This window comes from Neltuma alba, unplaced genomic scaffold, assembly GCF_004799145.2.
Source record: "Neltuma alba isolate B1F8T4 unplaced genomic scaffold, ASM479914v2 tig00001113_pilon, whole genome shotgun sequence".
Taxonomy (NCBI): domain Eukaryota; kingdom Viridiplantae; phylum Streptophyta; class Magnoliopsida; order Fabales; family Fabaceae; genus Neltuma; species Neltuma alba.
The window spans coordinates 41,566-58,082 of NW_021632334.1; the positions used below are offsets into that span (position 1 = coordinate 41,566).

Consider the following 16,517-nt stretch of genomic DNA (forward strand, 5'->3'; position numbering starts at 1 on the left):
TCTTGGGCTGGTTTTGAATATTGATATTAATATATTGATAATTTGATATTAAACAAATTAAATATAGATTATATGAATTTAAGAAACTCAATGATCTATTTCTAATTAGAATCAATATTATTCTCAATTATTTATGGATAAAAAAAATACTGAAATAATAGCATTAAGAGATCCATAAAATACAAATAAAAATAAGAAAAAAAATGTTCATCAGTCCTTAATTTGAAAAGTAAATATAAATAGATTTTTTGAATTTTGTTTAGTGCTAACGGGTATCAAAAAGTTTAAAATATGCAAGAACTGATTAAAGAATTGGATTCTATAATTTCACTAACTAATAATCCTTCACTAAGATATTGTGACATTATATAGAGGGTAATAATGCCATAAAAACAAATTTTACATAATAATACATAAATTTTAGTATCTCCTTGGCTAATATATGCAAGAACTGACTAAAGAATTGGATTCTATAATTTCACTAATTAATAATCCTTGACTCAAATATTGGGACATTATATAGAGGGTAGTGTGCAATAAAAACAAATTTTACATAATAGCACATAAAATTTAGTATCTCCTTGATTAATACATTTTATTACTACATTTAAGACTTATAAGGAAGTATAGATTATGTATATATAATAATATGATATGATTCTTGTAGCTCGTGGTGTTCAACTTGTCCCATTCTGATTGTCTCATCCCAGTCGTAATTAATTTGAGATTGGATGGGACGAGGAAAAAAAAAATTCAGGATGAGACAACTACGGGACGGGACGGGACGGGGTGGGGTTCTCCCAGAGTATTTCTTTAAAAAACTTACTTATTTATAATTATAATTAGATTATTTAATTCACTTATTAATAATAATTATTACTTTTTATAGTAATTTTCAACTCTTAAGTTACAATGTTATCTTAACAAAATTTTCTTCCTCAATAAAATAATTTATAAAACTATTATACAGTATTTTTTTATGGTATTTTTTTACAGTATTTTTTATATATTTTTTATATTATATAATTAAGCTTTCTACATAAAATTTTGAATAATATTTTTATATTTAGAAGCTTAATATAAAAAAATTATTAAAAAATTTATACAAAAAATTACAGTTTTTTTTTTTAAAAAAAGAAAACGGGACATCCCGTCCTGTTCCTGTTTAGCAAGACGAGCATGTCCCCGTACCGTCCTGTGAAACAGTCCTACTTATAGCTTTCAAGAATTTTGCCGTCCACAATATTTAGGGGTTTATTTCAGGAATATAAAAAATTTGTGCGTAATTTTTTTATATTTTCATTAAAAATTCAATACATAGAATATGCTATCTTCTTTTTTCTTGATTTTTTTTAGCAGCCTCAAACCAAGCTGGCTTTTAGGCTTTTACTTGGTCAAGCTAAACTCTCCCTCTCTCTCTTCTCCAACAGCCCAACAAATCATCGACACCAGAAGTTTTCTTTCAGAGAAAAAACAAGTCACGTTGCTTAATTCCCCAAAAGTCTTCATCGTTTTCTCATTCCCCATAACCAATCCCCCACTGCTGCTTTCTCTGTTTCTCCTCTGGACCACGGATTCATCCCTCCCAACTTGTTCTCCATTTTCAACTGTGTCAGATATCGCACCCCTGTGACGACTTAGTCCTCTTTTCTTCATTTATTTTATTCTAGTTCTGACTCCTAATACTTTTGCTTTTCTCTCTGCTTTTTTAATTCCAGTCTTTGTTAGGTTTGAAAGCTATTAAATACTTTCTAGTTCACTAACCCTTGTCCCTATTACATTTACATTTCTTCTTCCTCCTCTTCTTCTTAATCCTCACGTTTCGCAGTCGTAGCTATTGTTTTCTCTAATGGCTATTGAGTTTTTCTCAGGAAATTCTGGGGATCCCGTGAGTCCAAGAATCTCATTCTCTTATGACTTTCATTCTAATGCAATCCCAGTTGAGCAACACCTTTCTCGATCAAATTCCTGGGGTTTGAACAATCCGTCCTTTGATTTTGATTTCTGTGTTCGTGAAAGCTTTGATCAGGAGGCGTCTTCAGCCGATGAGCTTTTCTCAGATGGGAGGCTCCTTCCCTCTGAAATCAAGAAGAAGAAGAAGAAGAATTTTCCCCAGAAACAAACAGATCATCATCAGTTTCTGTTGCCCCATCAGCATAGATCTCCACCCCCAGAAGCTGTTCGAGAAAATGTCTCAATCATGAAGGTTTCGAAGCCAGAGAGGCTCAAAGAAGAAGCAGATGTTGAAAAGCAAGTTCACAATCACAAGTCATTTTGGCGATTTAAGAGAAGTAAGAGCTATGGAACGGGGTATGGAAGAAGCTTATGCCCTTTGCCACTTCTATCTCGAAGCTATTCAACAGGATCAACTTCGCCTTCTACCTCAAGTGTTAAGAAGAACATGTCTGTGTCAAAAGAAGGTAAGAATAACAATACGCAGAAATTGCATGCTTCAGCAAGGTCTTCATCTTCCTCGTTGTGTCACAACAGTTATCTAAAACCTCCCCTGAAAAAATCTCAAGCATCTTATGGTAATGGCGTCCCTGTTATTCTCCATGTCCCATCTGCAAATCTATTTGGGTTCGGTTCAATCTTCTCCAAAAGTAAAGACAAGACAAAGAGGAAGTGATTATACATTTCATTGCGTGTTCTATTCCAATCATTTTACTCTGATCCTTAGATTAGATTAGTGAACTGTCAATATGGTCCTCCACAGATATTTCTTGTAAAGAAAGCGACCTTTTTTATCTTTTCTGGTTGTACCGTGTGGTGATGCATTGAGATATGGGCAAAAGTTGTATGATCAAAGACAAAGTCAAACACAAGGATGTTTGATGGTTGTGCAGAGGATTCATAGTACAATGGAGGCACATGGTAAGAAACTCATCCTTGTATTGCTGTCTCTTCACTCTTGCTTATTCTTCTGTCGCTCTGTTTTGTTCTTTGATCAGATCAGACCATGGCTGTATGCACTGATTTTATTTACTTATCTATTTATATATTTATTGCTTCTTGTTCTGTGTGATCAACTTTAGATAGAACAATCAAGTAATGACACAGAGACGGTGGTTGTCCAGTTGAATGCCCGAAGAGCTTGCTCTGTTTTTCTTGTCATTATTTATGGGTGTGATGGCCACTTGTTCCTATTTCTTTTGCCAGAATTTGTTCACTGTTGATTCTTGAGAAATTTTGAAAATTTGTTTGGTAATTAGCCATGATCACTACCTTGAAGTTAGTCTAGTCTTTCTAAAGTTCTAATCATTTTCAGTTATAATGCCAATATATATAATTCAATGTACATTACTAGTATCTTATTAGTACCGTGCATCTTATTTTCATAATTAAAAATACCAAGTTATTTAATTTTTTATTTTTTCTGATTTGATTTTTATATTTTTAAAACTAACAACATATAGTGGAAAATCTTCTTTCCTGATTTAATTAAATATTTAGATGGACTTCAATAATTTGCCCATAATTATTTTAAGTATTAACCATGCCAATATACAAGTACAAAGAAAATTTTCTGTTTTTTTTTTGTTATAAAAAAATTCTCCTTTTTCTTAATTTTTGGAGTTTCAAATCGAAAAGAAAAGATTACTTTCTTGGCATAACTATTCAGAAGTTGTGGATCTTGTGCTTTATCCAAACACACAAGACTTCCTCTAATATTTTTATTGAATAACTAAAAGTGTGTTTTTAATTTTCTAAAAATTGTAATTTTTAAAGTTTACTAATACAATTATATAAAAAATTGAAAGAATACCAAAAGGGGTAAATCTAACGTGATGTATAAAATTTTTTATATATAAAATTACCGACAAAAAAAAAGGGAACCATCCATATTATTTATCTATATATTTTATTTTAAAATTATTTATATTAAAAAACTTGGAGTTTTTACATAAATTTCACATAGAAATTAGAAAATGAGATGTAAGCCAAAGTTGACTGCGGGCAGTTGTCGTCTGAGACTGGAGTGAAAGAATTGGCATGACCCAGTTGATATCCAACCACCACACTGTCCAAAGGATCTGACCACTCATTCAGAAAAATATCTATCAATTTTCTTCTTTTAAATTAAATAATTTCTACAAAATTACCATTTCAATCCAATTTTAATTGTCATGTGATTGAGTGACTCCTAGTTAATTACTTTCTTCACATGCAAACACCTAAGCCTAAATCTTAAAGTAAAATGCTTAAGTTTTAAAGTTTCTGCTTCAGTCTTGCCATGATTAATTTTTTTAAGAACGTCTAATGGTGAAAAAAATAAATGATCTGTGTGAAACCTTTCTTCTTTTTTATTAGTAAAATTAGATAATTTTTTCATGTTATTAAAATTAGTCATAATATAATTTTTAGCAAGTATTGTTTACCCGCCATCTTTTTAGCCAGTATGGTTTATAAATAATGGTTCGATAATTGATATTATTATACCTCATGCAGCATGGTTTATTATTTTTTAGATTATCTTTTAGAAACATTTGTTTTATTGATAATTATAATTTATCATCTTAATATTATTTCATGTGTATCAAAGATATTCTCAACTTTTTTTTCGTGTGTACTTGGATTAGCTTTTTCCAAAATAATTTTGCGGATTTCAAAATAAGTACTTAAGAAAAATTTTATCTTGATTTAAAAAACAGTTTTTTAAATGATTTTTGGAGTTCCAAAACACTTTGGTTTTTTTTTTTCAAACCATAGTTTTCAAACAAAATAATTTTACAAAAAATTAGCATGTTTTGATAGTAAGATTCCAGAACCATGATTTTACAACTCAAATCATGGTTTTGCTTTATGTCCAAACACCTCTAAAAGAATGGGCGCAGGGAGAATCAAGCTAAGCCTATGAACTATCACTACAAGGAACTTTTATGCCACTTAGAGTTCAATCTCGTTTGCAACTTGATGCTATTAGCATTTAGCCCCCTTATAATGTCGTGTTTTTACCATATGCTCCTTTAATTTTTTTTTTTTTTAAAAAAAGAATACAAAGTGTGTTTAACCTTTACAAACAATTACGAAGGCTTTTCATTTTTGTTTCACCTTACTTTGTCATTTAAAATGAAAAAAAAAAAAACAAATGACAATTAAGCATTCTTTTTATATTTGTTTTTGTTGAAAGCAGCACTAAAAATTTGATGGTCTAAGTCATGGCGAGATACTTCGCAGCTCCTCAGTAGTTTAAGAAGCGATGCTCCTCAAAATTAAATAAATTCTTCTTATAAGAGAGCAAGGTGACATAATAACAAAAAAGCTTGTTACTTTACACAGAGAGAAAATCGTTTCCTATTAACTGGTTGATACGTGTACAAAGCCTACCATCCTCTTGACTCATTTATCTTCCTAGTCACTTAATACTCTTCCGATCCTTAATATAAGATCTAATTATTGAGTTGGTTTTGTCCTAAATATAAGACACATCTTTCATATTTATTAATTTTCTCTAAATTACTCTTATAAATACTCTCTCAACCATAATCAAGTAGGGGAGAGAGAGGGAGTATTAAGAAAGATGATTATGATATTTTAGGAAAAACGTGTTACATTTCTTATAATTAACTAACTTACCTAACTTTCTTAATCTAATCAAATTAGTTAAATAGATCTTATATTAAAAATCGAAAAAATATTGGGTATGCGCATGGTTCTCCCCTCACCAAATTGACGCACACTACAATTTTTCACAGCACTTTTTATATTTTATTTGTATTAAAAATATAAGGGGATCTATTACTTAGAGAGGAAGATTCAAGGGAAAATCCCAAAAAAAGCCCTTGGAATATGAAAAATCCCAGATTAGGTCCTTAAATTTCGAAAATGACAGAATGGGTCATTGACCCAATCTGTCATTTGTGAAATTTAGGCGAATTGACATTTTTGCCCCTGAGCAAAAGTGAGTAGTTATTCTCTAAACAAATCTAAGTAACGCTTATACTATTCTAGTGATTACAAGATTCGTTGTAGTTAATAATAAGGTACCTGACAATAATAAGATACCTAACTATGAAAAAATGAATAGTTATTCTCTACACAAATCTAGGTAATACTTACATTGTTCTAGTGATTACAGAATTAGTTTTAGTTAATAACAAGACACCTGACTATGAAAAAGTGAGTAGTTATTCGCTATACGAATCTAGGTAACACCTAAACTCTTATAGTGATTCCTTAAATCATTGTAGTGAATGAATAAATGAGGGCAAAATTATCAATTCGCCTGAATTTCACAAATGACAGATTGGGTCAATGACCCATTCTGTCATTTTTGAAATTTAAGGACCCAATCTGACATTTCACATATTCTAAAGACCTTTTTTGGGATTTTCCCAAGATTCAACTTCGTACGTCAGCAGCGGTCGGGACGCAGCACAACTTGTGGTTGACTGCTTGTAACTTCAAACTTCATGCCGTGCGGTCAGAGGATTTTGTTTACCTGCCTCTTCCCAAAGATTCGCGAAACTCATTTACTTTTTACGACACAACCCAGATAAATGTTTTAAAAGTGACTTTAGAGCTCGAGGATAAATGTGAGGGGCAAAAAAAAGTTTAATCCCAAGCACCTAAAGATTTGGTTCGCACAAAAATTAGTAAATTACTGCCCCATTTAAAATATAAGATAAACTTTATTGAAGGGGTTTGATATTTTTTATAAGAGAACATTTATTTTGTATAAATATTTAATGAGTTTTTTTTTCAATTTTACTCCTAACATATATTCTCTTTTTAATTTACACTCCTCTGGTCCTTAATATAAGACACATTTAACTAATTTGATTAGATTAAGAAATTTAGGTAAATTAGTTAATTATAAGAAAAATGACACATTTTTCCTAAGATACAATAATCATCTTACTTAATACTCCCTCTCCCTCTGCTACTTAATTATGATTGAGAGAGTATCTATAGGGGTAATTTAGAGAAAATTGATAAATATAAGAAATGGATCTTATATTTAAGATCAAAACCAACTCAAGAATTGAGTTTTATATTAAGGACCGGAGGAGTATATTACATCTTTTATTTTTTTTAATAAGGTCATTTGAAGGAAAATACATACCTTGATCAATAAATACAAATAGATAAACTGATTTTAACTAATTTTTTTAATAAACTGATTTTAACTAATTTTTTTAATAAATACAAATAGATACCTTTATTTGAAACTGATTTTAACTAATTTTTTTAATAAATACAAATAGATAAATTTTATCTCATATTTTAAACTGGAGGGAGTGCTGAATAACTCCTTTCCTTATCTCCTAAATATATATAAGTTAATTATGATATTTCTTTTAATTTTAAGTATAAGATTTAAATTTATTTTATCTCTTATATTTATACTTCATCTCATTCCTAATATAAAAATTAATTACAATTAAATTTAATTCTAAATATAAAATATTGATTCATTTTATTTTTCATATTTATCTTTTCTTTTAAAAAAAGCAAAATCTACTTACTTTATAAACCCAAGTATAACTTAATGTCACATTTTGTTATAATTGAATTATTTAATTGACTTTATCAATCTATTTAAATTAGATTAGTAAGTCTTACATTAAGAATTGAATGAAATAATTTGTTTTCAAACCATCCATGTTGATTGGACACCTAAAAAATGATTTTTAATTTTTATACAATGGCAGTTTTATTACAGAACACAAAAGATTAAATTGGAAACAACACATAATGTTTTGACAAATGAATAATTTAATTAACTTTTTAATTCCTATAAATTAATTACCGTGTTTTTATATTTAGGATTGGAGAGATATAGAAGATAAATCAATATATAATTCATGTTACGTATTTGACAAGTTAAAATCTGTTAAAACCACGTATTTCTGATTTTGAAATTTAACATGTACTTTTTCTATCATTTTTTCAATTAGTTATTTAACTTATACATTTAGAGTCAGGGAAATACCTCGTGTATTGTTATCGATTCAAGTTGAATAATATTTTATTAGAAAAATATAAATAAAACCTCAATAAATCGAATGATAAGAAGCAAACTAACGTATGCATTTTTTTTAAAAAAATAAATAATTGCTTAAAAATCTCTCATTATAAAATTTGCTACCCAAAAGTATCTAAAATTTGCTTAAAAATCCAGATACTACCTCCGGTCCTATTTATAAAACCTTGTTTGTAGACTATAAATAAGGTCTTATAATTAGGACTAGATACAGTACAATTTATGTTCGGCATATTTGTAATCTTTTTTCAACTTTGTCTAACGAATCTTCGCATTTCTCCGCATTAATTGAAGAGAAAGAGTATAAACTAAATAATACACACGCTGACTTATGGAGTCTATTTTCCCACTTGAGACAAATGACTTTGTTCCTCTAAATTCACGTAGTTCGATGCTTAGAGATTGTGATATAACTACAAGAGAATGCAATTATGTATATGCGGGCCACATTTTATCATCATTATCATTTATTCTATTTTACTAGTACTTTATTTTGGTTTAAATCGCTCTAGCGTTCTTGCCCTTCACGAACTGATGCGAGTTTAAAATGCTTGCTTCTGCATATTCGGCTTTAACTTCTGCTTTAAAAATTCATCCAAGTCATACCCATTGTTTTAAGGCCAAATCTACCCACATCATGTTCATTATTTTCTTTTACTCTGTTTTATATAATTAAAACGATATTTTTTAAGGGGAAATTTCAGGGAAAACAATATTAATTATCATATAGAGTATAAAAAAGCTAAAGCGTAAATCTATTGTTAAAATATTAATGAATGTGCTTAAAGTATTATAAAATGTTTTTTTTAATAAGCCTTTGGGCCATCTAGTATTCGGTGTTTTTTCTAAATCCTATTACTGAGTCGCACGATCAAGCTTTGGGCCACCTAGCATATTTGATCCTTGCTTAACATTAAATTCTCCTCCTCGTTTGTACCAAAAAAAGAACATTCTCCTCCTCATTCAACGCCAAACCTTTGTGAGTTTGTTCCTCATTTTTTTATGTATAGATATCTTATTATTGAAAACAATCCTATTTAAGATATTGTTAAGTACTCCTTCGGTCCTTAATATAGGACCCAATTGTTGAGTTGGTTTTGGTCCTAAATATAAGACCCATTTCTCATATTTATCAATTTTCTCTAAATTACCCCTATAAATACTCTCTCAACCATAATCAAATAGAAGAGGGAGAGGGGGTATTAAAAAAGATGATTATGGTATTTTAGGAAAAATGTGTCACTTTTCTTATAATTAACTAACTTACCTAACTTCCTTAATCTAATCAAATTAGTTAAATGGGTCTTATATTAAGGATCGGAGGAGTATTAAATATGGATACTTCTCTCCGTAAAACTTTAAAACTTGGTTCATCATATTGTGAGAAACTGGTCTGTTCTGTCAGACTTAACTCCAATGGGCTTGTGAATTGTGAGTTTGTGTTATATATATATAAAAAAAAAAGCACCAAACCTTGGATGCATGGGCTGTCCATTGTATTGGGCCTGAGTCCAGTCCAAAGCCCGGCAAGACAAATATTATCTTTTCGGCCCAAGGACATAAATATTTATTCATTCGTAAGTCGGATGGCAGAACCAAATTTTATTACAATTTCTCGGGCAAGAAAAAAATTATTAAATTTTATTACAATGTGACCGGTGATCAAAAAATTGAAGGAATAAAATAACAATGGAGAAATCAGAAGGTTCGACGATATCCACAGTCCTTTCATTTTCAAAATCCGAACTTACTGCATCCCAGAACAGTCTTTCTTCCTCCTCCTCTGTTTTCACCTTTAATGGCATTACCCACCGCGGCAGAGAAATTCCTGAGTTCATCCATGGCGGCGTGGCTCTTCCTCGCCATCAGAATGCCGCCACCCCTCTTCTCCCCTGCAATATTCGCCGACTTGCTTCCTTTCACGCTGGACGATCTCGATAAACTCTTGGCTGCAGGCAGCGGCGGCGTCGTACTCACAGGCTTTCGATTCTCCTTCCGTAATGCCGCCGCCGAGAAATCTGGAACGGACTGAGCAAGAACAGAGTACCCTTTACGCCCACTACTTGAACGGCCTGCACTATACCTTTCTCTCTGCGAACTCGACCGAAACCTGACCAGTTTCGTCGGCGGAGGAGTCACTACTTTCGGGTCGGGTTCTGAACAAGCAAGCTCTTCTTGTTGTTGCTGCTGAGTAATGAGCTTGAGTCGGAGCTTTGATTCTCTTAATTGGGCGTAAGCTTCATAGCTGGGTCCCCTCTCCATGGGCCCGTGACCCAGTGCGGTTAGCCTCAGGCGAAGAAGAGGGTGGTCGGAGTCGGAGTTTCTCTGAGCGAGGATCTGAGAAATGGGGTCAAGAGTGTGGAAGAAAGACTCAAGAGTGGGCTGCAGAGAGACGTTGCTCGTCTCAGCCATAATGAACGGATCAAAAGCTTGATTGGTGAATCGCTTTGCTTCTTGGGCTCTTCACTCTTCAGTACTTTAGAATTAAAAATTCGATCTTGCAACGGTAAAACGAATATCCCGAGAGAGAAACAGAGAGATGAAAAGGGGACTTTTTTGTAAAGTCTTCAGGTTACAAAGGAGAAGAATCTATGAAGGCAAGAAGATGCAAGAGAAGTTTAAATTGGATTCTGCGTTACATGCTTCATTATATGGCATTAGAAGAGGTCAAAATAAGTTGGCCAAAATGAAAACAAAACAAAAAGAAAAGTCAAGGGGAGAAGAGAGAAGACCTGCTGCGTAAATAAAAAAGAGGTATTTATTTGTAGACGGCCGGGTCAGTGAAGGCTCTTGGCCTCTAATTAACATTTGGATGATATATAGTTAGGAGAATTACTTGATATTGCCCCTAAGCTTCAGTAGAATACTTCAAAGTCAATGGTATTGTTGCTGACAAATTCAAGGGCAATTTTTTTCAAATTATTTGTCAATTTAATATAGTCAATGAGGAGGAACAGGGGAGGGGCTGTGGGTTATCAACGAAGGTTGGAGCTTATTTGACAGTCACGCCAAACAATAGTTTTTTTTGCCACAAAGACATTGGATGATGACTCAAAATAAGTTAGTACCTCTAATCAATTAAGAGGTAGATAACGATTATATTAACAAAATTAGTTAAATTAGTTATTTGTAACGAATATATGTTGATTTTTTAAAACTATTTTTGTTTAATCATGTATATTGAAATCATCTCTCGATAGAAAATACTTATGATCCATAGAGATATTTGGGAGGGAAAATCATAAATTTAGGAGGGAAAATGAATTAAGGTTTTATGTTTAGAATTAAATAAAAACCTCCAATACTAATTTATTAAATGAGAAAGTATTAGGCGCTATGAGTTTTAACCAAGTTAAAAGTTTAAGAAATGAATCATAAGGTGTAATAATTGAGGGACTAAATCATAATTGAGTTAAAACTCGAAAGATAAAAAAGTTATTTTTTTCTATTTAAAAGTTATTATTGTTCAAAATTAAAAATTATGTAATTAGGACAAAATATCTATTAGTACCTTTAGTCTTTAATATAAAAACCAGTGGCAGTTGACTAATTTTAGTAGATTAAAAAAGTTTGTTAATTTAATTATTTGTAATAAATATGCATTACCTTCCTTATAATATCCTTACTAATCATATACATTAGTTAGAACTATCATTTAATGAAAATTTCAACATGTACAACTACTATAAAGATTATTTTTAAAAAAATAGATAAATACAAAAAATAAAATAAATTGAGATCTTGTATTTATAACTAAGTTGAAAGTTAAACTAGCACTTATATTAATAAGCACAAGAGGGGAAAGTATTTTTTTTTTATAGCATGTTTGTCTATGACATATTATTATTATTATTATTATTTTTAACATATCTATCTATTATTATCTACTGCCATAATGCTCCTTTTTTAACCGCGACACTGTACTTTAACTGTGACTGCTGTTACGTCTGGACTCGAAAATTAAAGACTTCCTATATATGGAATATATCAATTTGTAATTTTTACAACATCAATTATATTATATTTATTTATATATTAATTTTTAAAATTAAGAAATTATTTAATTAATTTTATACAGTTTTTATGCTTCAGTTCCAGAAGATCATTTATATTTCTTTGCCAAAAGAGGTGCTCTTCCTTTCCCTACAAAAGGTATTATGAGTCATGTTTATATTTTTTTCGTTTTATAGCAGCCATTTATTTATTTATTTTCATGATGCAGCGTTATATTACCATGAAACCAGTAGCACTTTTTTATTTCTGGACAAAAATATTCACTCCACATATGATAATTTCCAAAACAAGCATTTAATTTATTTATATTTTGGCAGTTATAGAAATGTCCTGTGAGTTCTGATGCATCTCAAGTATGCGAATCAAAAGCATATATGCTTGAAGCATTATTTGATACCTACGAATTTTCTTGCATTTAATGATTTGGATTTGGAAGATTAAATCAAGTCGAGATAGGATAATTTCATCAATGCTATACTTAAAATATTTGGATATGCATAAAATATAGATTACATATTTCACGAGCACTAGGCGATGAATATGCTTTGCCATATCACACGTTAGTCATACATAACTTCTTATATATAGTAAAAATATATCCAATTGATTATAGCAGAGAAGGTTTAGATTCATTTGGCAAGGAAATTGATCTTATATGAAAAAAGAAGGAAAAACAATAAATTCACATTCAACTAGTAGCATAATCTGCCTATATATATAAATTCTCAGAAAGCTTTGTCTACTTTTCACAGTCGATACTGGCAGACAATCTAGGAAATTACAAGATCTTTGTGGCAAATGTTTTGGTGTTCTTGTTGATTTCTGTGCAAGTGACGAACGCGGGTCGCAAAGACGTCGGTTTTAATCAGAAACTTGAGGTTCAGAAACTGTTGAAGAAGTTGAATAAACCAGCTCTTAAATCTATCAAGGTACGTAGACAAATTCATCTTCATATTTCTCAATTATCCCCATGTCTGATTATATTGTACTACCTCCGATTCTAATTATAAGGCCCCGTTCTACAAATGAGGTCTTATAATTAAAACCGAAGATAATATATGACCAAGTCATTTTGGGTTTTACTAACAATTCGGATAAATTCATGGTTTTGCAATTTCATGATCCTTTGTGTTAACAAAGCAGAGTCCTGATGGAGATATAATTGATTGTGTCTCGATTCTAAATCAACCAGCTTTTGATCATCCAAAACTCAAAAATCACAAAATTAAGGTGAAACCAACACACAATTTGCTTTCATGAGTTTAATTTATTAATTGGGCTTCTTCTCATCACATATGTTTTTCACAATTCCAAAGCTGCTTGATTATTATTTTCGATTTGATTCAAGATGAGGCCAAGTTCTTACCCAAAAGGCGATATACTCGAAAAACTTGATGGATCTTCGAAATCATCAAAGCCAATTTTTCAACCATGGCACCAAAGTGGAAGCTGCCCAGAAGGAACCATCCCTATAAGAAGAATAAGAGAAGACATATTAAGGGCAAGCTCTATCCAAAGATTTGGGAAGAAGAATCCTAAAACTGTCTCTGTTCGTCGCTTATATGCCAGATCTAAAGGAATCCAAGAGGTTTTATTGTTGTTCCTCTATCCAAAATTACTAGCTTTGTCTCTCGTTTTGCTTATTTGATGTGTTTCTTCTTTATTTACGGTTGTTTCTCTTTTTCTGACTTAATTTGATTTGATGGTTTTGGAGCATTTAGTATGCTACAATGTATGTAGATGAAGAACCATATTATGGAGCAAAGGCAACCATAAACACCTGGAATCCTCATGTTCAGTCCGGTGAATTTAGTGTCTCTCAAATTTGGCTTATCAATAATGATGATGATGTAAATACAAATACCATTGAAGCTGGTTGGCAGGTATTCTTAATTAATCATACACACACACACACACGAACATATGAAGTAGCTTTTGAATATTCACTTCGATATTAAATATAAAACCCTTTAATTCTGCTTTTTTTTATTCTAAATATAAGAACCTTTACAGAATACGATCGGAGACCTATTTAATTAATTTGATTAGATTAAGAAAGTTAGGTAAGTTAATTAATTATAAGAAATATGACATGTTTTTCTTAAAATACTATAATCATTTTACTTGATGTCCTCCCTTCTTCTCGTACTTGATTATGATTGATGGAGTATTACTAAGAGTAAGTTAGAAAAAATTGATAAATATAATAAATATGTCTTACATTTAGAACCAATGTCAACTCAACAATTAGATCATACATTAAGGACTATATTAAGGACTGGGGAGTCATATTTATCAGCCATTTTCAAATCTACCTTTGTTCAATTTATGCAAAAGTAGGTGAGGAAATAAAATTGAACAGGTGTAGGTCTGGAAAATGAGCATGATTTTTGAAAAGATTAATGTTGTTAACTACCTTTCTTAATTTATGAGATTAGATTAAAAAGGTCTATATTTGTCCAATCTATATCTCTATTGATCAGGTGAATCCACAAGTATATGGGGATAATACGACCAGACTCTTTACATATTGGACCGTGAGTTCAAGTTTAATTTCTCAACAACACTGCTGTTTGTGTTCAGAATAATTTTCATATCGTTAAATTTGTTTCTAAATTAAATATTGTGATCCGATGATAGAGTGACTCCAGCAATACCACTGGATGTTATGATCTTCTTTGTTCTGGATTTGTTCAACTCGATGCTGGTGTGGCCGTGGGAGGACGCATCACACCGTTATCTACCTATGCTAATGACCATGCTCAAGCCTCTATCACCATCATGATCTGGAAGGTCTCTCTCTCTCTCTCTCTCTCTCTCTCTACACACACACTACCTCCGGCTCCGATCCTTAATATAAGACCTAGTTGACTAATTTGGAAAGATTAAAAAAGTTAGTTAAGTTAGTTATTTGTAATAAATAGATATTGTTTTTTTCCAAATATCTTTGCTAATCATGTTTACTAAATAAAACTACCATTTAATGAAATATTTAACATATGCACCTACTACAAGAACTACTTTAGAAAAAAAAGATAAATATGAAAGACAAAATAGATTGAGATTTTATATTTAGAACCAAATTAAAAATCAAATTAACTCTACATTAAGGATCGCAGGTAGTATATATATAGTGTCCTTCCTTTACTCATTGCCATCTCTTTGATCCCTAAGATAGTGTAACTAGGGGATTAGATGAATTATAAATATAAGATCTCAATTCACTTTTAGTCTATTATCTATTTTAGGAACATATAACACTATGAAAAAAAAAAGACTTCAGGCGACGACTTTTGGCGTCGACAAAAGAAGTCACCGCAGCCACTAAAAGTCCACTTTCTGCGATGACTTTTTAGTAGCGACTTTCTAATGTCACCGATGAAAGTATAATATAATAATATATATATTTTATTTTACAATAATAATAAACAAATTCAATCTAGCTCAACGATAAGAAAATTGGACACGAAAAGAGGTGGTCACAAGTTCAAACCTTGAAGAAGACACATTTAACATGAAAATATTTAGGCAATGACGTGGCAGGGAAGGGTGACATGGCATGAGAGTGGTGATGTGGCAACGGCATGAAGGTGGCTGATGATGACGTGGCGTCTGGTCGATGATGATGTGGCGACCGACAGTGATGAGGTGGAGGTGGCCAGTGATGACGTGGCGTCAGTGATGATGACATGGCATCATTAAAGCTAATTTTACTTAGGCATTACTTTTAGCGTCACTTTTGGCGGCAACAGGCCAAAAGTTCTTTTAGTGGCGACAATAAGGTCGCAGCTGAAAGTAGCTTTCAGTGATGACAAATGTTCCTGTTGAAACTTCTAAAAGTCACCGCTGAAGGTGTCTTTTAGGGGTGAATTTTTTTGTCGTCACTGAAAGTTTTCAACCACGGTCACTACAGCAACGACTTTTCAAGTTGCCGCTAAAAACTTTCAAAGGCGACTTTTATACTTTCATCTGTGACTTTTTGTCACCTCTGAAAGTCAATTTTTTTGTAGTGATATCGGGGTCATATTTGTTATGATTAACTAGTTCATCTAATTTTTTTAATCTACCCAAGTCAATTAAACATGTTTTATATGAAAGGAGTATTAATTGTGATAAGTGATGAGCACAGGATGTTAAAAACGGAGACTGGTGGATGCAATACGGAGAAGATAAAGTGATGGGATATTGGCCTTCCTCTTTGTTCTCTTAACTCTCTTACAACGCAACGACGGTAGAGTGGGGAGGCGAAATAATAAACACAAACTCGAATGGACAAAACACAACAACCCAAATGGGAAGTGGGCATTTCGCAGGAGAAGGTTATGGAAAAGCAAACTTTTTTGCCAACATTAAGATTGCCGATCACAAAGACCAAATGGTTCCTCCTAATACTCATCTCTTCACCAGCATTGATCGTCCCAATTGCTACGATATCCAGCCTGACCATTCTGATGATCCTAATTGGGGCGCCTTCTTCTTCTTTGGAGGTCCTGCCAGAAACCCTAATTGCCCGTGA

At 31.7% G+C, this 16,517-nt stretch overlaps 2 protein-coding genes and 1 pseudogene across 2 annotated transcripts; 2 read left to right on the plus strand and 1 right to left on the minus strand.

Moving 5' to 3' along the window:
• The first annotated feature begins 1,504 nt into the window (after window positions 1-1,504).
• Window positions 1,505-3,117, plus strand: LOC114750686 (uncharacterized). The gene has a single exon (XM_028939286.1). The coding sequence runs from the start codon at window positions 1,850-1,852 to the stop codon at window positions 2,627-2,629; it is 780 nt and encodes a 259-aa protein (XP_028795119.1). The 5' UTR covers window positions 1,505-1,849; the 3' UTR covers window positions 2,630-3,117.
• A 6,376-nt stretch (window positions 3,118-9,493) lies between these two features.
• LOC114750660 (uncharacterized) lies at window positions 9,494-10,546 on the minus strand. Its single transcript, XM_028939258.1, has one exon. The coding sequence runs from the start codon at window positions 10,397-10,399 to the stop codon at window positions 9,722-9,724; it is 678 nt and encodes a 225-aa protein (XP_028795091.1). The 5' UTR covers window positions 10,400-10,546; the 3' UTR covers window positions 9,494-9,721.
• Window positions 10,547-12,326: 1,780 nt separating this feature from the next.
• Window positions 12,327-16,517, plus strand: LOC114750713 (uncharacterized; annotated as a pseudogene).